The sequence below is a fragment of the Bombina bombina genome, chromosome 5, assembly GCF_027579735.1.
Source record: "Bombina bombina isolate aBomBom1 chromosome 5, aBomBom1.pri, whole genome shotgun sequence".
NCBI lineage: Eukaryota > Metazoa > Chordata > Amphibia > Anura > Bombinatoridae > Bombina > Bombina bombina.
In genome coordinates, this window is record NC_069503.1 from 421743980 (window position 1) to 421765029 (window position 21050).

Sequence of the window (21050 nt, forward strand, 5' to 3'; positions counted from 1 at the left end):
CCTGATTCTAGGGGACACATTCTCACACTGCCACACAGGTAAAATAATACAAAGTGAAATTCCTTATCTGTGAATCAAAGTATGTAGTATATATGATCAAATGCTAGTGTGGGGATGTCTATATTGGAAAGACGGAAACCATGCTAAAAGAAAGGTTGGCCACACACAGATCAAGTATAAGATTAGCCTGTTGAAAAACATTTCATAGAAAGAGGCCACCCAGTTTCAAGTCTAAGATTTTGCTCCATAGACCAAATACCACCCTTGAAGAGGGGTAGGTGAAGAAAGTGTTCTGTCCTTCTGTCTACTTATCTTGTTTTTGTTGTTCCGCTTGTATAGTTCTGCAGAATCGGTAAGTGGATTGCATATAATAATGTTACTATTAATAATGTGTTAAAATATTTTTTAAAACAAGCCATGAGATGTTAAGTAATTAGAATTTGCCATGATATGTTAAATGTACATGTATAAAATGACAGAGCATGCAATTAAATAACAACAAAAACAAACAAAAACCTAGGTAAGCTCAGAAAAGTGTGTCTTAAAGGTACAGTCTAGTCAAAATTAAACTTTCATGATTCAGATAGGGCATGCAATTTTAAACAACTTTCCAATTTACTTCTATTATCTAATTTGCTCAATTCTTTAGATATCCTTTGTTGAAGAAATAGCAATGCACATGTGTGAGCCAATCACACAAGGCCTTGATGTGCAGCAACCAATCAGCAGTTACTGAGCATATTTAGATATGCTTTTCAGCAAGTGATATCAAGAGAATGAAACAAATTAGATAATAGAAGTAAATTAAAAAGTTGTTTAAAATGACATGCTCTTTCTAAATCACGAAAGAAAAAAATTGGGTTTCATGTCCCTTTAAGTTATATATTGCAGCATTGTTGCCAACTCTGCTGCGCAATAGCGTTCAAGACAGAAATTCATTCAGTCTTAATGGTTAAAGTGCAATGTTTTTTCTTTAAAAAAAAATTGCATGCTCTATCTGAATTATGAAAGTTTTTCACGTGCCATTTTTAGCCTGTGATGACTACTTCTATAATACTTGGCAACTTGTGTTTACACCGTATTAACGTTATTATTTGTAATCTACTAACACATTCCGCAGCACTATACAGATGGTACAACAAAGTCAAAACAGGGAAGGCACTCTGGGACAAAGGATTACAGAGCCCTGCTTCCTAGAGTACTATATACATTATGTGCTGCTTACATTTTGATATTTTATGCCAATATAAAAAAGAATTCAAATAAAAATGTGTTAAAGTAAATAACACCAATGACCTTTTTAGACTTATACCACTTTTTTGTGGTACCAACCATATTGTTTTGGGGACACCTCAATCTTTAGAAAATCATGTTACATGACCGTTTTATTTTTCTATGACACAATATGTGTATAATTTAAAGGGATATTAAACCCAAAATGTTTATTTTGTGAATCAGACAGAGCATGCAACTTTCCAATTTAGCTCTATTATTTAATTTGTTTCATTTTTCTTGGTATCCTTTATTGAAGGAGCAGCAATGCACTACAGGGAGCTAGATAAACACAATCATTAAGCCAATGACGAAAGTCATAAATGTGCAGCCACCAATTAGCAGCTAGCTCCCAGCATGGTATGATTTTCAACTAAGGATACCAAGAGATTTATGCAAATTAGATAATAGATAGAAATAAAGGAAAGTAATTAAAAATTGCATGCTCTATCTGAATATGAAAGAACATTTTGTGGTTTCATATCCCTTTAAAACTCCAAGATTTGGAGTTTCTACCCAAAGATACCATGCAATCTGCAGCATTTTCACTATTCGCCCCAATTTAGTGCATGAGCATATTGGTCTAGAGCAGGGTTGGCGTGTTCAGTAGGAGAGTGTGTTGTGGGAGTTGCAGATGACAAGAAGTATGGAATAAGCTATTTGTTTTTCTCTCATTGGATTTGCCACCTCTTGCTGTTACTTGTAACAATGTTTTTATGTGCAACATAATTTACACCAAAGTATAGATTGATTGTAAAGAAGATTAATTTGTCATTATAGCATAATTTTAGATTTTTTATATTCTAGATGAAAATCTTAAATTATTTTAAAATGAATCATTCTACCAGTCTCTATTATTTCGATAATTGGAAATTTGATTTAAAGTGATGGTAAATCCAAGCGTTTAACAAACGCTAGGATTTACAATCACTAAAAATAAAGTCTAGTTTAGCATGTGTTTTCTCCGTTGGCACTCGTATCAAACAGGAGAGAGCGTCTGTAATTCTAATAGCTCCTGCATGGCCTCGCAGGATCTGGTATGCAGATCTAGTGAAGATGTCATCTCTGCCACCTTGGAGGTTTCCTCTGATGGAAGGACCTTCTAACTTGGGGTCCATTCCTCCATCCAAATCTTGTTTCTCTAAAGCTGACTGGAGATTGAACACTTAGTTCTGGCTAAACGTAGGTTTTCTGAGTCGGTCATTGAGACCATGCTGCAGGCTCGCAAGCCTGTTACTCATAAAATTTACCATAAGGTATGGCGTAAATTCTTTTTATTGGTGTGAATCGAAGGGCTACTCTTGGAGTAGGGTCAGGATTCCTAGAATTTTGTCCTTTCTCCAGGAAGGTCTGGAGAAAGGGTTGTCCGTCAGTTCTCTGAAGGGTCAGATTTCTGCATTATCTATTCTTTCTTCTGTTATGTGTGATCAGTCCACGGGTCATCATTACTTCTGGGATATTATCTGCTCCCCTACAGGAAGTGCAAGAGGATTCACCCAGCAGAGTTGCTATATAGCTCCTCCCCTCTATGTCACCTCCAGTCATTCTCTTGCACCCAAAGACTAGATAGGAGGTGTGAGAGGACTATGGTGATTATACTTAGTTTTTAGAACTTCAATCAAAAGTTTGTTATTTTACAATAGCACCGGAGCGTGTTATTACCTCTCTGGCAGAGTTTGAAGAAGAATCTACCAGAGTTTTTCTTATGATTTTAACCGGAGTAGTTAAGATCATATTGCTGTTTCTCGGCCATCTGAGGGAGGTAAAAGCTTCAGATCAGGGGACAGCGGGCAGTTGAATCTGCATTGAGGTATGTCGCAGTTGTTATTTTCTGAATGGAATTGATGAAAAAATCCTGCCATACCGTTATAATGAACATGTATGTATACTCTACACTTTAGTATTCTGGGGATGGTATTTCACCGGAATTACTCTGTAAAAGTACATTAAACCTTTTATTAGGTATTTTTCATGTTAAACGTTTTTGCTGGAATGTAGAATCGTTTGCATTAATGAGGTACTGAGTGAATAAGTATTTGGGCATTATTTTCCACTTGGCAGTTTGCTTGTGTTAATTATGACAGTTTCGTTTCTCTCTCACTGCTGTGTGTGAGAGGGAGGGGCCGTTTTTGGCGCTCTTTGCTACGCATCAAAAATTTCCAGTCAGTTTTTCTGCATGATCCGGTTCATCTCTAACAGAACTCAGGGGTCTTCAAACTTCTTTGAAGGGAGGTAGATTCTCTCAGCAGAGCTGTGAGACTTATATAGTGACTGTGATTTAAAACGTTGTTTAAAATTTAATTAGTGTTATTTTACTAATGGGAACAAACCTTTGCTAAAAAGTTGTGTTGTTTGTTAAGAGTGATGCTATAACTGTTTTTTCAGTTCATTATTTCAACTGTCATTTAATCGTTTAGTGCTTCTTGAGGCACAGTACGTTTTTATTAAATAAAATTGTAACCGAGTTGCATGTTTATTGCTAGTGTGTTAAACATGTCTGATTCAGAGGAAGATACCTGTGTCATTTGTTCCAATGCCAAGGTGGAGCCCAATAGAAATTTATGTACTAACTGTATTGATGCTACCTTAAATAAAAGCCAATCTGTACAAATTGAACAAATTTCACCAAACAGCGAGGGGAGAGTTATGCCGACTAACTCGCCTCACGTGTCAGTACCTGCATCTCCCGCCCGGGAGGTGCGTGATATTATGGCGCCTAGTACATCTGGGCAGCCATTACAAATAACATTACAAGATATGGCTACTGTTATGACTGAAGTTTTGGCTAAATTACCAGAACTAAGAGGCAAGCGTGATCACTCTGGGGTGAGAACAGAGTGCGCTGATAATTCTAGGGCCATGTCTGATACTGCGTCACAGCTTGCAGAGCATGAGGACGGAGAGCTTCATTCTGTAGGTGACGGTTCTGATCCAAACAGATTGGATTCAGATATTTCAAATTTTAAATTTAAATTGGAAAACCTCCGTGTATTACTAGGGGAGGTCTTAGCAGCTCTCAACGATTGTAACGCTGTTGCAATACCAGAGAAAATGTGTAGGTTGGATAAATACTTTGCGGTACCGGCGAGTACTGACGTTTTTCCTATACCTAAGAGATTAACTGAAATTGTTACTAAGGAGTGGGATAGACCCGGTGTGCCGTTCTCACCCCCTCCAATATTTAGAAAGATGTTTCCAATAGACGCCACCACACGGGACTTATGGCAAACGGTCCCTAAGGTGGAGGGAGCAGTTTCTACTTTAGCTAAGCGTACCACTATCCCGGTGGAGGATAGCTGTGCTTTTTCAGATCCTATGGATAAAAAATTAGAGGGTTACCTTAAGAAAATGTTTATTCAACAAGGTTTTATATTACAACCCCTTGCATGCATCGCGCCGATCACGGCTGCGGCAGCATTTTGGATTGAGTCTCTGGAAGAGAACCTTAGTTCAGCTACGCTGGACGACATTACGGACAGGCTTAGAGTCCTTAAACTAGCTAATTCATTCATTTCGGAGGCCGTAGTACATTTAACCAAACTTACGGCTAAGAATTCAGGATTCGCCATTCAGGCACGCAGAGCGCTGTGGCTAAAATCCTGGTCGGCTGATGTAACTTCTAAGTCCAAATTACTTAGTATACCTTTCAAGGGGCATACTTTATTTGGGCCCGGTTTGAAAGAAATTATTGCTGACATTACAGGAGGTAAGGGCCACGCTCTACCTCAAGACAAAGCCAAAGCTAAGGCTAGACAGTCTAATTTTCGTCCCTTTCGGAATTTCAAAGCAGGAGCAGCGCCAACTTCCACTGCACCAAAACAGGGAGGAGCTGTTGCTCGTTACAGACAAGGCTGGAAGCCTAACCAGTCCTGGAACAAGGGCAAGCAGGCCAGTAAACCTGCTGCTGTCCCAAAGACAGCATGAACCGAGGGCCCCCGATCCGGGACCGGATCTAGTGGGGGGCAGACTCTCTCTCTTCGCCCAGGCTTGGGCAAGAGATGTCCAGGATCCCTGGGCGCTAGAGATCATATCTCAGGGATACCTTCTAGACTTCAAATCCTCTCCCCCAAGAGGGAGATTTCATCTGTCAAGGTTGTCAACAAACCAAATAAAGAAAGACGCGTTTCTACGCTGTGTACAAGATCTATTATTAATGGGAGTGATCCATCCGGTTCCGCGGTCGGAACAAGGACAAGGGTTTTACTCAAACCTGTTTGTGGTTCCCAAAAAAGAGGGAACTTTCAGACCAATCTTGGATTTAAAGATCCTAAACAAATTCCTAAGAGTTCCATCGTTCAAAATGGAAACTATTCGGACAATCTTACCCATGATCCAAGAGGGTCAGTACATGACCACAGTGGATTTAAAGGATGCTTACCTTCACATACCGATTCACAAAGATCATTACCGGTATCTAAGGTTTGCCTTCTTAAACAGGCATTACCAGTTTGTAGCCCTTCCATTCGGATTGGCTACGGCTCCAAGAATCTTTACAAAGGTTCTGGGTGCCCTTCTGGCGGTACTAAGACCGCGAGGAATTTCGGTAGCTCCGTACCTAGACGACATTCTGATACAAGCTTCAAGCTTTCAAACTGCCAAGTCTCATACAGAGTTAGTTCTGGCATTTCTAAGGTCGCACGGATGGAAAGTGAACGAAAAGAAGAGTTCTCTCTTTCCTCTCACAAGAGTTCCATTCTTGGGGACTCTTATAGATTCTGTAGAAATGAAGATTTATCTGACAGAAGACAGATTAACAAAGCTTCTAAATGCATGCCGTGTCCTTCATTCCATTCAACTCCCGTCAGTAGCTCAATGCATGGAGGTGATCGGCTTAATGGTAGCAGCAATGGACATAGTTCCCTTTGCACGCCTACATCTCAGACCGCTGCAATTGTGCATGCTGAGTCAGTGGAATGGGGATTACTCAGATTTGTCCCCCACTCTGAATCTGGATCAAGAGACCAGAAACTCTCTTCTATGGTGGCTTTCTCGGCCACATCTGTCCAGGGGGATACCGTTCAGCAGGCCGGACTGGACAATTGTAACAACAGACGCCAGCCTTCTAGGTTGGGGCGCTGTCTGGAATTCTCTGAAGGCTCAGGGACAATGGAGTCAGGAGGAAAGTCTCCTGCCAATAAACATTCTGGAATTGAGAGCAGTTCTCAATGCCCTTCTAGCTTGGCCCCAGTTAAAGACTCGGGGGTTCATCAGGTTTCAGTCGGACAACATCACGACTGTAGCTTACATCAACCATCAAGGAGGGACAAGAAGCTCCCTAGCAATGATAGAAGTATCAAAGATAATTCGCTGGGCAGAGTCTCACTCTTGCCATCTGTCAGCAATCCACATCCCGGGAGTGGAGAACTGGGAGGCGGATTTCTTGAGTCGCCAGACTCTTCATCCGGGGGAGTGGGAACTTCATCCGGAGGTCTTTGCCCAAATACTTCAACGTTGGGGCAAACCAGAGATAGATCTCATGGCGTCTCGCCAGAACGCCAAACTTCCTCGCTACGGATCCAGATCCAGGGATCCGGGAGCGGTTCTGATAGATGCTTTGACAGCACCTTGGAACTTCAGGATGGCTTATGTGTTTCCACCCTTCCCGCTGCTTCCTCGACTGATTGCCAAAATCAAACAGGAGAAAGCATCAGTGATTCTAATAGCGCCTGCATGGCCGCGCAGGACTTGGTATGCAGATCTAGTGGACATGTCATCCTGTCCGCCTTGGTCTCTACCTCTAAGACAGGACCTTCTGATTCAGGGTCCATTCAAACATCAAAATCTAACTTCTCTGAAGCTGACTGCTTGGAAATTGAACGCTTGATTTTATCAAAACGTGGTTTTTCTGAGTCGGTTATTGATACCCTGATACAGGCTAGGAAGCCTGTTACCAGAAAGATTTACCATAAAATATGGCGTAAATACCTATACTGGTGTGAATCCAAAGATTACTCCTGGAGTAAGGTTAGGATTCCTAGGATATTGTCTTTTCTACAAGAAGGTTTAGAAAAGGGTTTATCGGCTAGCTCATTAAAGGGACAGATTTCAGCTCTGTCCATCTTGTTTCACAGGCGTCTGTCAGAAAATTCAGACATCCAAGCCTTTTGTCAGGCTTTAACTAGGATCAAGCCTGTGTTTAAAACTGTTGCTCCGCCATGGAGTTTAAACTTAGTTCTTAACGTTTTACAGGGTGTTCCGTTTGAACCCCTTCATTCCATTGATATAAAATTGTTATCTTGGAAAGTTCTATTTTTAATGGCTATTTCCTCGGCTCGAAGAGTCTGAGTTATCAGCCCTACATTGTGATTCTCCTTATCTGATCTTTCACTCAGACAAGGTAGTTCTGCGTACTAAACCTGGGTTCTTACCTAAGGTAGTCACTAACAGGAATATCAATCAAGAGATTGTTGTTCCATCCTTGTGTCCAAATCCTTCTTCAAAGAAGGAACGTCTTCTACACAATCTGGATGTAGTTCGTGCCCTCAAGTTCTACTTGCAGGCAACTAAAGATTTTCGCCAAACTTCTTCCCTGTTTGTCGTTTATTCTGGACAGAGGAGAGGTCAAAAAGCTTCTGCTACCTCTCTCTCTTTTTGGCTTCGTAGCATAATACGTTTAGCTTACGAGACTGCTGGACAGCAGCCTCCTGAAAGAATTACAGCTCATTCCACTAGAGCTGTGGCTTCCACTTGGGCCTTTAAGAATGAGGCCTCTGTTGAACAGATTTGCAAGGCTGCAACTTGGTCTTCGCTTCATACTTTTTCCAAATTTTACAAATTTGACACTTTTGCTTCTTCGGAGGCTATTTTTGGGAGAAAGGTTCTTCAGGCAGTGGTTCCTTCTGTATAATGAGCCTGCCTATCCCTCCCGTCATCCGTGTACTTTTGCTTTGGTATTGGTATCCCAGAAGTAATGATGACCCGTGGACTGATCACACATAACAGAAGAAAACATAATTTATGCTTACCTGATAAATTCCTTTCTTCTGTTGTGTGATCAGTCCACGGCCCGCCCTGTTTTTAAGGCAGGTGCATATTTTTTAAATTATAATTCAGTCACCACTACACCCTTGGTTTCTCCTTTCTCGTTGGTCTTTGGTCGAATGACTGGAGGTGACGTAGAGGGGAGGAGCTATATAGCAACTCTGCTGGGTGAATCCTCTTGCACTTCCTGTAGGGGAGCAGATAATATCCCAGAAGTAATGATGACCCGTGGACTGATCACACAACAGAAGAAAGGAATTTATCAGGTAAGCATAAATTATGTTTTTACATAAGCGTCTGGCGGTTCAATCTTTTTGTCAGGCCCTGGTCAGACTCAGCCCTGTGTTTTAATATGTTGCTCCTCCTTGGAGCCTTAACCTTGTTCTTAAAGTTTTGCAGCAGACTCCGTTTGAGCCAATGCATTCCATAGATATTAAGTTGCTATCTTGGAAGGTTTCGTTTCTTATTGCTATTTCTTCTGCTCGGATAGTTTCGGAACTCTCGGCTTTGCAGTGTGATTCGCCTTATCTTTCATGTGGATAAGGCGGTTCTTCATACTAAATTGGCTTTTCTCCCTAAAATGGTTTCGGATAGAAATATTAATCAGGAAATCGTTGTTTCTTCTCTCTGTCCAAATCCTTCTCTTAAGGAACGTCTGTTGCACAACTTGGATGTTGTGCGTGCTCTAAAGTTCTACCTACAGGCTACTAAAGATTTTCCCTGTCTTTTGCCCTGTTTGTTTGTTTCTCTGGTAAGTGCAAAGGTGAGAAGGCTACTGCTACTTCTCTTTCCATCTGGTTGAGAAGTATGATTAGTTTTGCTTATGAGACTGCTGGTCAGCAGCCTCCTGAGAGAATTACAGCTCATTCCACTAGGGCTGTCTCCTTGGGCCTTCAAAAATGAAGCTTCTGTGGAACAGATTTGCAAGGCTGTAACTTGGTCCTCTGCATATATTTTCCAAATTTGATACTTTTGCCTTGGCTGAGGCTTCTTTTTGGAGAAAGGGTCTTCAAACGGTGGTGCCTTCTGTTTAGGTGTGCCTGTCTTGTTCTCCCTCCCTATTCATTCTGTGTCCTCTAGCTTGGGTTTTGTTTCCCACTAGTAATTGGAATTATGTTGTGGACTCTCCATAAACAAAATTTATGCTTACCTGATAAATTTCTTTCCAGATATGGAGAGTCCACGACCCCACCTTTAATTTAGACAGCTTTTTTTACCTCAGGCACCTATACACCTTTGTGCTATTCCTTTTTCCATTTCCCTTCAGTCGAATGACTGGGGATTATGGGTAGGGGAGTGACACTTAACAGCTTTGCTGTGGTGCTCTTTGCCTCCTCCTGCTGGCCAGGAGTGATATTCCTACTCATAATTGGAATGACGTCGTGGACTCTCCATATCCGGAAAGAAAGAAATTTTATAAGGTAAGCATAAATTTTGTTTTTGTGATAATGGTATTTCTTCATTTAATTCTGCCAAATATATAAATGTCCATATAAATTTTTTTTTTTAATTTATATTTTCCTGTTTGGGTATATTATTATTTAACCTATGCAGGCAGTATAAGGGGTCGATTTATCAAAGGCTTTGCACCCCTATGACTGCAGGTTCTCACAAGAGAACCTGCAGTCCGTATTTATGTAGCAGTGCTCCCTGTCCAACTGGGGAGATTGACAGGCGTGATTGACTGTGCGCGGTGAAGGGGTCGGCATTGCACAGGAGTGCAAAATTGTGTTCTTGTGCAATTCTGAATTCCGGCAGCAGAATTCAGCCCACCAGAGGCGAGCTGCGGCAGACAGGGGTGTACATATTATGTAATATATACGCCCCTGTCCGCCGTAGCTTAATAAATCAACCCCTTTGCCTACATATACACAGCCTTTGTTGCTATTTTATAAATGAAAATATTTTATTTAATATAGTCTTTCCTTTTGCAGCATTCAATGCAGTAATGAAATGCTCTAATTAGTTGCAGGATTTTATCATTTAAGTTCTCCTTGTTAACTATGCAACTCCTGATCAGGGTTAACCAGTGTCAATGAGCCAATCAGGAGCAGCATACACATGTAGCTTCTGCTCACCAGCCCAGTCCTGCTCAAGGTCAACTCTGGAATGCATCTTTGCAGGGGTTAACCAGAGTTACCAAGGAACATTTGCTTATTAATACAATGCTCTAAATCAGTGATGGCTAACTTCCTTATACGTGGGCTGCAGATAAACATTGTACAAGTCTTAAGAACCACATTTACATGTATGGCTATGAAAAAAATGCAATATATTCCCTATAAGTCAGTGGCCCAGGGCCATATTTAGGTAAGGTGGAATTTGCCAGCTAACTGTTGTAATCTCCAGAGGGTTAATTTGAGCGGTGACCACTTTTTTTGCCCAACCACCAGTTCTGCTTTTTCACTAGGGCCACAAAACTAGTGCAGAGGGCTGCATGTGGCCATTTGTTTGAAAATTTTCCAATTTATGGTTGATTTCCAAATATACTTGGTAACTACGTGTTTTAAATTGGTGTCTAAACCATTTGAATTGGTAAGTGATAAATAAACTTGCCTATCTGTGTTAGATTGCAGCATTAAAAGTATTTTGTAAGGGACAGTTTTATAAAACTATATATATTTTATATATCTGTGCTCCAGAGTAGAATGTTTTGGCTTCATTTGTTCTCTTGGTATCATGTGATGAAAAATAAGTCTAGGTAGGCTTAAAGGAGCTCAGGATGTGGAAGACATGTCAGTGCACACTCCATTTAAACTTTCATGGTTTTAAAGTATTTAACTTCTAAGGTTTTTCATTAGCTCAGTGAAGGAACTTATACATCTGGCCTGTTAGGGGTTTCTTGAGGACTGGAATTGAGAAACTGCCTTCCTATTTCTTATTTTCACATTTCAGTCTCTTGGTATCCTATGTTAAAATGTTTAACCATGTTATACTTTGTTGCAAACATCACTGCCATGCATTGCTCAAGGCATGCAATTTCCTTTGCGTTCCTAGGTATTCTGCTATGAATAGGAGCTAACAAAGGATACCGGTAGAATGAGGTCAATTCTAACAAGTGAACTAGTTCACGCTATCTGAATCATAAACCTTTCATTTTGATTTCTGTTTCTATAATAGTCATTTCTGTATTTAATGAGACGGGCCTAGAAACTATCATGGAACAAGTGGTATATATTTATGTATTGATGCATCTGTTTCTGGTCACTACTTACCATTGTGCTGTTTCTTTTTCTTTGTATTACAGAAGAGAAATTTGCACACGCAGTGTGCTTCTTGCTTGTGGATTTATATCTCCTAACTTACCAGACAGAAAAAGCCTTACACCATCTAGTGGTCCTGGAAAAAATGATTTTGCAGGGGAATAACAATAATAAAAATGGAAAAAATAGTGAGGTAAGGTATTCTGGTTACCAATAATAATAATACAAAAAGTGCATGGTACTTTTGAATATAGTTTTTAAAAGTGTAAGTAAACATTTGCCTTGATAAACTAAAGACAATACTAATACAAGAGGCTACACATTATAAGAGAATATACGTTTAATATGTATATGTAAATTACATAGATGGTGGTATTCATTTACCAGTGGTTTAAGTTCCCATACTAATAGGGGTATTTAAACTCAAGCTTAAATCTCCCGGTATAACAGGGACCTATAATTTATATATATATTTTTAATCATGTATATGAATGAGCAGCAATTAAACTTATTAAACATGTTTTGTGTAATGAAGGCTTAAGTAAAAGCTGCTTAATACTCACAGGAAGTGCATGATTCTGAAAACTGTGTTTAGAGACTCTACTGCTCACTGACTGATAGGGTCAACTCCCACAGAGAATTTTTTTTTTATTCAGTAGAGCTTCTTTCTTTATCCATTGCAATCTGGATTTCGCCCCAACACTCCACAGAGACAGCAATCATTGAGGTTACTAATGACCTAATTTATGCAAAATCAAAAGGCCACTTCTCTCAGTTAATCCTTCTCGATCTGTTTGCAGCCTTTGATACTGTTGACCAACCTCTCTCTTGCTCCAAACCTTCCGATCCTTCTGCATCTGCTCTCTCGTGCTTCTCCTCCAATTTCAGTATAGTTTTTATGCTGATTATACCCAAATCTACGTCTCTGCACCAGACCTATCCCCTTCCTTACTAACTTGTGTCGCTAACTGTATTTCTAACATTTCAATCTGGATGTCGTCTCACTACCTTAAGCTAAATCTCTCCAAAACTGATCTCCTTATTTTCACCCTTCTTCCAAAATCTATATCCCTCAACTTTCTATAACGGTTGATTATAACCCCAACCCTGCATGCCTGATGTCTTGGGGTCACACTTGACTCTGATCTTTATTTCACTCCCCACATCCAGTCTGTGGCCAAATCCTATCTTTTTCACCGTAAAAACATCTGCAAAATTTGCCACTTTCTCACACAAGGCTCAACTACGATTTCAATCCACTCTCTTGATTATTGCAACTCCATCCTCTGTGGTCTTCCTAGCTGCTGTCTATTTCCTTTACAATCCATAATGAATGCATCTGTCAGGCTTATCTTTCTTACATGTTTCTCCTCATCTGCACCTCTCTGCCAATCCTTTCGCTGGCTTCCTTTAATTTCCAGAATAAAATACAAAATCCTGACTCTTGACGTTTAAAATTCATCACTAACATTGCTTCCCTCTATATATCAGACCTCATTTCTAGATACGCTCCCTCACAACCCCTTCGATCTGCTCATGACCTCGTTCTCGCCTCCACTCGTTACGTCTTTACATTCCCATCTACAGGACTTTGCCAGATTGTGGAGATCTCTTCCTCGTTCCACAAGACTCTCCCTTAGTTTTCAAAGTTTCAAGTGCTCCAAGACTCTATTGTTCATGGGTGTATCTAACATTTTCTTATCTTAGTCCCTCTCCTTTTATCATCCCCCTTGAACCCTCTTAGCATGTATGCCGTCAAACCTAGCTGTCATGTAGATCACATTCATGAGAGCTGATTTACAACAGTGAAACTCTTGGCAGGTCCATAAATGTCTGCTAGCTGTCTCTCAGTAAACAGGTATCCTTTGATATGAGCCATTGATGCCATATTTAGAGCGAGATTGCAGCAGGGCATTACACATGGAGAGAAAAACGCATACATGGGGGTTAGTGGGGATTGATAGAAATTGAGAGACTGTGAATCAAGAGAATGCACAAGCACCAAGGTAATCCCCACCTGTGGGTATGCAACAAATCGTTTGCAGGTGTGCCAGCTATTAGACCTGCACCATGGTCCAAGATATACAGTTCAAAATAGTAATATAGCCGCACCACCAACTGTATTTAAAACATTATTGCTTTATTGTGCCAATTAAAACAGACAGCGTTTCGGACCCATGTCCTTATTCATGTCTCAAACATGACACAGACATGAATAAGGACATGGGTCCGAAACGTTGTCTGTTTTAATTGGCACAATAAAGCAATAATGTTTTAAATACAGTTGGTGGTGCGGCTATATTACTATTTAGAAATTGAGAGACTGAGATGCACATACAAGGTGAAGACACAAAGTGCAGAATACAGGGAGAGTGTGACTTAGGACTATATTCATAGAGATATGACGAGAGTTATATGAACTCAAACTTGTAGCCATATTCCAGTTTCTTTGGCATTTTTCAGTGATGTTTATTATCAGTTTTTTGTAGAGCTCCAACAGGTTCAGCAGTGCTAAAGTCATATGTCTTATATGCAAGATGAGAGACAAAGGGATATTGGGCTCTGCCAAGAGTTTCACTGTTATAATGCTCTGTTGTGAAAGTGATCTTCAAAGCAGCTAGTCTCGAAGGCTTACATGCTAAGGGGTTCAAGGGGAAAACTAAAGGAGGAAAGGAACTAAGCTAGGAAAATGTTAGTGTATATTATATGCATCTCTAAACAGTAGAGTCTTTAAGGAGCGCTTGAAAGTTTCAAAACTAGGGGAGAGTCGTGTAGAGCGAAGCAGAGAGTTCCACAAAATAGGGGGCCACTCTGGAGAAGTCTTGTAGACGGGAATGTGAGGAGGAAACAATAGAGAAGGTCATGAGCAAGGAGGTCAAGAGGGGAGGGCGAGTATCTGGAGACTAGGTCAGAGATATAGGGTGGAGCAGTGTTCTTGAGAGCTTTTTATGTTTTATTCTGGAAGTTAGAGGAAGCCAGTGAAGGGACTGGCAGGTGCAGCAGATGAAGGGTGACGTGTAAGGAAGATCAGCCTGGCAGAGGCATTTATTATGGATTGTAAGTGATTGGCAAAATTTTGAGCTGAGAGAGAAGTGGAAATAGGAGATGGGGGTTGGTGGAGAAGGGTGTTAAAAGTGGATAACAGACGTTTTGGGTTTGAAGAAAGAGTAGAGATAAGAGTAGAGAAGTAGTCCTGCTTGGAGAGGTTAAGGGCAGAGAATAGTAGGAGTTTTAACTTGTAATTAAGGAAGTCAGCTGAACAACAAGATTTTCTTTATAAATGGAAAGAGTCCACAGCTGCATTCATTACTTTTGGGAAATAAGAACCTGGCCACCAGGAGGAGGCAAAGACACCCCCGCGAAAGGCTTAAATACTCCTCCCACTTCCCTCATCCCCCAGTCATTCTTTGCCTTTCGTCCAAGGAGGCTGGCAGAGAAGTGTCAGAATTTAATTTGTCTCTTATGTAGGGTAGTACTCTTCGACACGGGAGTTTCAAGTAATCCTGTCAGTCTCTCAGTGAGGGCTTGGATGAAAGTTAGAGTCCGGAGATGCAGGAAGAGTGTTTCTGCAAAACCATCCCGACTCATGTTAACAACTCCTCAAGCAATCGGCGTTGTCGAAATTCACTTTGCTGCCTGCTTTCTTCTCTCAAGTCCATGGCGGAGGCGAGGCTACTATCCTTCACACTTGAAGGGCCGTGTTCCTGTTCCACGGCGTAGATTCTGGTAAGATCGTTTCATTTTACTTCTTCATGCATGTACTGTAACTCATTTGTTCCTGCGAACTCACATGAAAAATACAGGGTCTCAGTGAGACTCCTTTAAGTGTCTTGGAATCAAGGGTTAATGTCTCCTGAAGGGGACTATTGAACAGGGGGCGGGGTTTAATCATGTTTGTTATGTGATTCAATCTGCTTATGTGTATTATTTTTTGGGCTCGTGGCTTAGAACATAAGGCCTGTTTAAGTGACGCGACCTTACGGTCGGGCACGCTTTTTGTTGGACTGTACGATTCACCTTGTGACCGAACGTGTTTACTTTCTGGTTTCATTTCCGCATTCCTGACTGTGTGGCAACAGGAAATTTTACTCCACTAGTGTCTGGTACATATGTGGTGGTGAGTGCCCCAGCCATTGTGGGTGTCAGGTGCCGTTTAAATTGTTTTATATAGTCAATTTTTTGGGTATCCTTGATTCAGTTACGGAGGATACTGATGTTGAGATTGGTCAACATTCTGATTCAGATTCTTCGTCCTTTGGCCCCATTGACTTAGGTCAGTCGGTTATGTTCTTTAGGCCGTCATAGAGCGCCTTGTTCCTCAGGGATTCAAGAGACTGCTGAGCCATTTGCCTCGGGGGGGTCTTCTGGGAGGAGAGTTCCCTATCGTTTTCTACTACTACACATGCGGGTAACCCAAGTTATGTGTTTCCCCCGGAGGTTGTGGCACATTTTTGCTTTTTACATACTTTTGGCGCTTGTGCGTCTACAAAGTCCAGATGTTTGTTTGCGATTGTGCTCATGCCCGATTGGCCCAGGTCCTTCGGCCTCTGGAGGGCATGTACAGTTCCCTGTGGGTGTAACACTGCCTGAGTGTTGTGCCTTTCGTTACAGACGGGCTCGCCTTAGTGTTTTACCAGGGTCACAACTGCTGCTTGGGGACCCTATCCTTCTTGGGTATGGGACTCATCAGTCTCCTCCTTCAAACGGTGCACCTCGTTAGACATGGGGGATGAAGTAATCTCCTTCAGTCTTGTTATCTAAATCTTTCCCAGTGTTGTTGGAAGACAGGCTTTCCGTAAGTCTGGTCCTGCGGACCTTCTGTTCTTTTTGGGCGTTAACACTTGGGTTGCCTATTATTTTATCCGGTTAGGATTCATTTTATTTTTCCTTTTCATGCTATGTTTCCGGCGGGAACTTCTCTGGGATTGATACTCGCTGTTTGCTTTTTACGGAAGTTGTTCGGGACACGTTAGTCCCATGTTTGTCTGCTTTTATTTCCTCCCTCTCTGCGGGTGGATTTAGCCAGCTTGGCAGTTATGACTCTGGTTGCAGGCTAGTCCTGCTTGGTTTCAGATCTTCTGTCTCGTGGCTTATCAGACATGTGGCGCCTATTATACCTTGCTGGTCAGGTTGGATGTTGAGTGCTATTAACATTATTTAAGTTTGTTTTTCAAGTTTCCGCTAAGCATTCTCAAGAGGACTTGCGGGTCCGTGCAGCTCTTGGGATTGTTTTAGTCCTAAATAGCTGTTTCTCTGGTGACTGAGTCAGTGAATTTTGCTGCTTCACTCTCTGTTGCTTCCGATACCCTTGGAACATAAGTATTACTTCCCACGTGGTGGGAAAATTAGAGGGTTTAGTCCCTCTTTTCCGCTGGTCGGGGCGCTGTTGCTTAGGAAATTGTCCTTTTTTGGACTTGTCCCTTTAGTGGTTCTCTTCTTCCTTGAGGTCTCTCGGATTATCAGTTTCTCCTTGTGGATGGGTCGCCTTCGGGGGACTTGGATTCCCTTCGGGAGTTGGTTGTTCCTTTTTCTGGACTTTAGACAGTGAGGTATTTTGGGCTTTGGTTAGGGGTCCTTCCCCGGTGTTTGGAATGCTCTGCATCTCCTTCTTGGAATAGAAGAGGTCTTAGTGGTTTTCCACTCATATGGTTCAGGTATTGCCTTCCTGGTGGCATCCAAACCCATGTTTTACTGTCCTCTGTCTTCGAATCTGAGTTTATGTGGAGGGCTGATGTTTCTCTGTTCGGGTGACTTGTCCTCTCTGTTCCTCTTGTGTCTGTGTGGTTATCTATTAATTTAAAATATCTCTACTTTCTTCTAAATATAATATACTAAATCTCTATGGTGGTACCACTAAAACCAACACAGATAAATTGTGAAATAAACTCTATGAGGGGTCCTCCATTATTTGTCAAACCGTTTATTTAGGAATCAATATAGGTTAATAATAAGATAAATATTTACAGATATATATATATATATATATATATATATATATATATATATATATATATATATATATATATATATATATATATATATATATATATAAATCTATTTTACAGAAACAGTCCACATTTTAAGATACAGGGCAACTTTTCTACACTAACCCTAATTGTGCAATACTGCTACACAGAATATTATCCCAGAAATACTTAGCCAGATTCTCTGTGTCCAACATCATCCATCTTTTAGCAGGAGCAGGATAAAATAGAGAGACAGAGGCTCTGGTGTTACAGTATTTTATAACCCAATTCAAAAGGGAGTGGCTTATCAAATGTCACTCAAAAAGACCATTGGGTGTGTCTTTCTAGACTACACTAGACAAAAGAACTACTTGAATAAGCCAGCTATGTGAATTGTCAGTTATAAAATCTGTGAGCTATATTCCAATATCCCTGTGATAAAAATGTCACCACAGTCTGGACCTCGTGGCTAGCTGGACAGCTAGCTCAGCATCCTAATGCTCTGTGGCTACTCTGTACTGTAGCAAACTGAGGGTTGCTAGTTCGATCCCCGGAGAGGTCTAATCAGCCTTTCCTCCTTTCGAGGTTGATAAAATGAGCAGCGCCTTGTGTCTCTTAGGGGGGTTAGTCGCTCTTTCAAGCACAATCATGTTAATGATGTTAGGACGCCTGTTAGCTCTAGTGTCCTTTTATGGCTCTGGCTCTTTGGAGTGTTGGGCTCCTGCAAGGGGTGGTCTCTTCCCTTTGGTTTGGGACTTGCAAGGGCTTCTTGCTCTTGTTATCTGGTTTATTCTGGATTTTTCCCTGGGAAGTCTGTTTTTTGATATCAGACAGGGAATTTATGTGCCTGGAAGATTGTTTAATCCAAACACTTGTGGGCCCGGGCTTCTTGTCCTGATCTTCCGGTTGTCGAGGCTTTTACTCTGTGTTTTCTCTTTGGGGATCCCGCTGTGGGATGTTACCGGACCTTATGATCCTAGGACTGGCCTGGGGGTTCCAGCCTCCCTTGTTCTGGCTGTTCTGTTTTACAAATTGGCCAGATTTGAGAGCCGGGGCTCCTTGGGTCTTGTCTTGTGCCAAACGATACGGTTCCCCTGGGACAGCCAACTAATGTGACCAGATGGTGGGCTTTCCTGCCTAGCAAATGGAAGGTTTGCGGTTGCTCAGCTGTCACTTTTGCGCCTGTTATGTGTGCTTGCACAATGCTGTTTTATGGGGTTCTTCCGTGTTCGTTGGTGACGTGGCCTTGTGTTCTCTCGGTTCTTCCTATGACTTCCTGTCTTATGGGCAGGTGTTTATCGCCGCCCTCCTCTCCAGGGAACTCTTAGTCCTCCTTATGGAGGTGTGGTTCCCTTTTTGGGGGCCTCTCCTGTGTTCGGGAGGTTGGAACAGATGTTTGTCTGGTTCGGGGATTGATCTGCTCTTTGAGTTGTTCCTTTCCATCTGAGTAGCTGCTGGCTCCGCATTGACACTTAGTCGAGTGGCCTAGCTAGATCTCCTTGGGTCTAACGCCTGCTTGTTTGTCTTAAGTTTGAGGTGGCTGTGTCCATTCTTTCGCCATTTTGGGGGCTGGTCTTGGGGTTCCTTTCGTTTCTCTTACTTCAGATCTACCGTTGCTTGAGCTGGTCCGGCTAGCTGTAGGATCTGTGATCTGTTCATCTTCAGGTCTTGGGAGTGACAGTGGACCTTCTTTTTTTAGAGGTTCTGTGCCTCTCTTCCTTTAAGATCTGTGAGTAGGCTTGGTTGCCTAGATTGCCTGGGGAGTGTCCTCTTCATGGAGGTTGGACAATCTTTGTCTTGGGCCGCTTCTTTCTTACAGATAGTGTTTTCTCTGTATTTTCCTACGAATGGCAGCTTGTTAATGGTCTCAGATGTTTCTTCTGAGTTTGCTGCTTGTAATTTCTGTTTGCTCAGTCTTTGAGTTCTGACGTTTTGAGGACTTTGTCTTCAGCTGTCTCTTTCGGTGCTGTTGCACTATGTTTGGGAGATTTTTCTTCTCCTTGATGATGCCCGGTTGCTCCTTGTAGGTTGGGCGGCGTCTCCCCTTGTTCTCGAGATCCTTTCGGGTCTCTGTGGACTTGGCCTTCTTTTGAAGGTTTCTTTTCCCTTTTTTTGGATCTTGCTGTACCTTTTGGGTATCCCTTTGGCTCACCCTTGTCCTCTTCCTTTTGGGGATTTTGGTACTCTACTAGTAAGGTTTGAGTGGGGACTGACTGCTGGGCTACGGTTCTCCTGGAGGAGAGTTGGCTCAGTGAGTCTGCTTTGCGGTCTCTAGTTAGGCTTTCGGACTATCTGTGGGTCAGTGTCCTTGGGGCCTTTTCCTTCTAGTTTTTTTTGCCTGGCTCCAACATGCAGGGTTTGATTGGATTGTGGTTTTCAGGCCTGGTGTCCTCAGAATGGGCCGCCTATTGTACCCTCCCGTTTTTGCATTCAGTGTCCTCTATAGCTTGGGTATTGTTTTCCCAAAAGTAATGAATGCAGCTGTGAACCTTTTCCATTTATGAAGAAAAACTTAAATTATGCTTACCTGATAATTTTCTTTTCTTCTGATGGAAAGAGTCCACAGCTCCCCACCTGTATTTTTTCTGTGGGGCGTCTTTATTTTTTAGTCTTCTGGCACCTTTTCACCCTGGTATTTCTACTGTTCCTTGTTCCTTGGCAGAATGACTGGGGGATGAGGGAAGTGGGAGGAGTATTTAAGCCTTTGGCTGGGGTGTGTCTGCCTTCTCCTAGTGGCAAGGTTCTTATTTCCCAAAAGTAATGAATGCAACTGTGGACTCTTTTTTTCAATCTGAAGAAAAGAAAATTATCAGGTAAGCATAATTTTAAGTTATTCTCCAATGTCGCTCAGCAGTGTGGGAACATCTACGTAGGTAGCGTGTCAGAGTATGCCTGGGCTGAGGGCGAGTATGTGAATTTGCTATGGTAGAAGGTGCCACATTGTCAAGGACCGCTGTGAGTGGAATTATAGTGACATAGATTGGTCAAGGCAGGAAAAAGAGAAGATAGATGAAAGCAGAGGTTTGAGAGAGTTTGAAAGATGTTGCTGAACAAGTGACAACACTCCTGTGGAATTTGATGTGAGGGCTAGAAGGAGGGAGGGCAGTAGGAAGTGCTGTGATATTACAAGTGAGGCGCTATTGGTCAGAAGGAGAGAGAATTTGTGAAGTTTGAGAGCTTGCATCGATAGCTCAAAATCAGACCAAGGGAGCATCCATCTTTGTGAGTAGGAGAGTCCGACCATAATGACAGACCGTATGTGGAAGTTTTTTTGCAGCGGGATTGTCAACAGGGAGGTTGAAATCCCCAAGGATGAGGGCAGGGATATCTCAGGAAAAGAAATAAGTTAGCCAGGATGCAAAAAGACCAAGAAATTGAGTCGAGAAGCCAGGGGGCAGATATATAATAGCAACACGTAGAGAGAGAGGAGAGTATAAGTGAATCGTGTAGGTTTTGAAGAAAGAGAATGTGAGGGAAGAGATGGGTTGTATTTGTTGAAATGTGCAACAAGAGGAAAGTAAAATATCTACGCCACCTCCTTGCCTGTTTCCAGGCCTTGGGTGTGGCTGAATTGTAGACCCCCATGTGACAGTGCAGCAGGGGAAGCTGTGTCTGAAGGAGAGAGCCA

The 21050-nt window shown here is 41.9% G+C and overlaps 1 protein-coding gene across 2 annotated transcripts in view; it reads left to right on the top strand.

The window, feature by feature from the left end:
- CNOT10 (CCR4-NOT transcription complex subunit 10) overlaps window positions 1-21050 on the top strand; it is a 359909-nt gene that overhangs the window by 39399 nt on the left and 299460 nt on the right. For both annotated transcript variants that reach the window (XM_053714260.1, XM_053714259.1), the window contains exon 6: window positions 11501-11649. In XM_053714260.1, the coding sequence (XP_053570235.1) occupies window positions 11501-11649 (149 nt within the window). The remainder of the gene's footprint in view (window positions 1-11500; window positions 11650-21050) is intronic.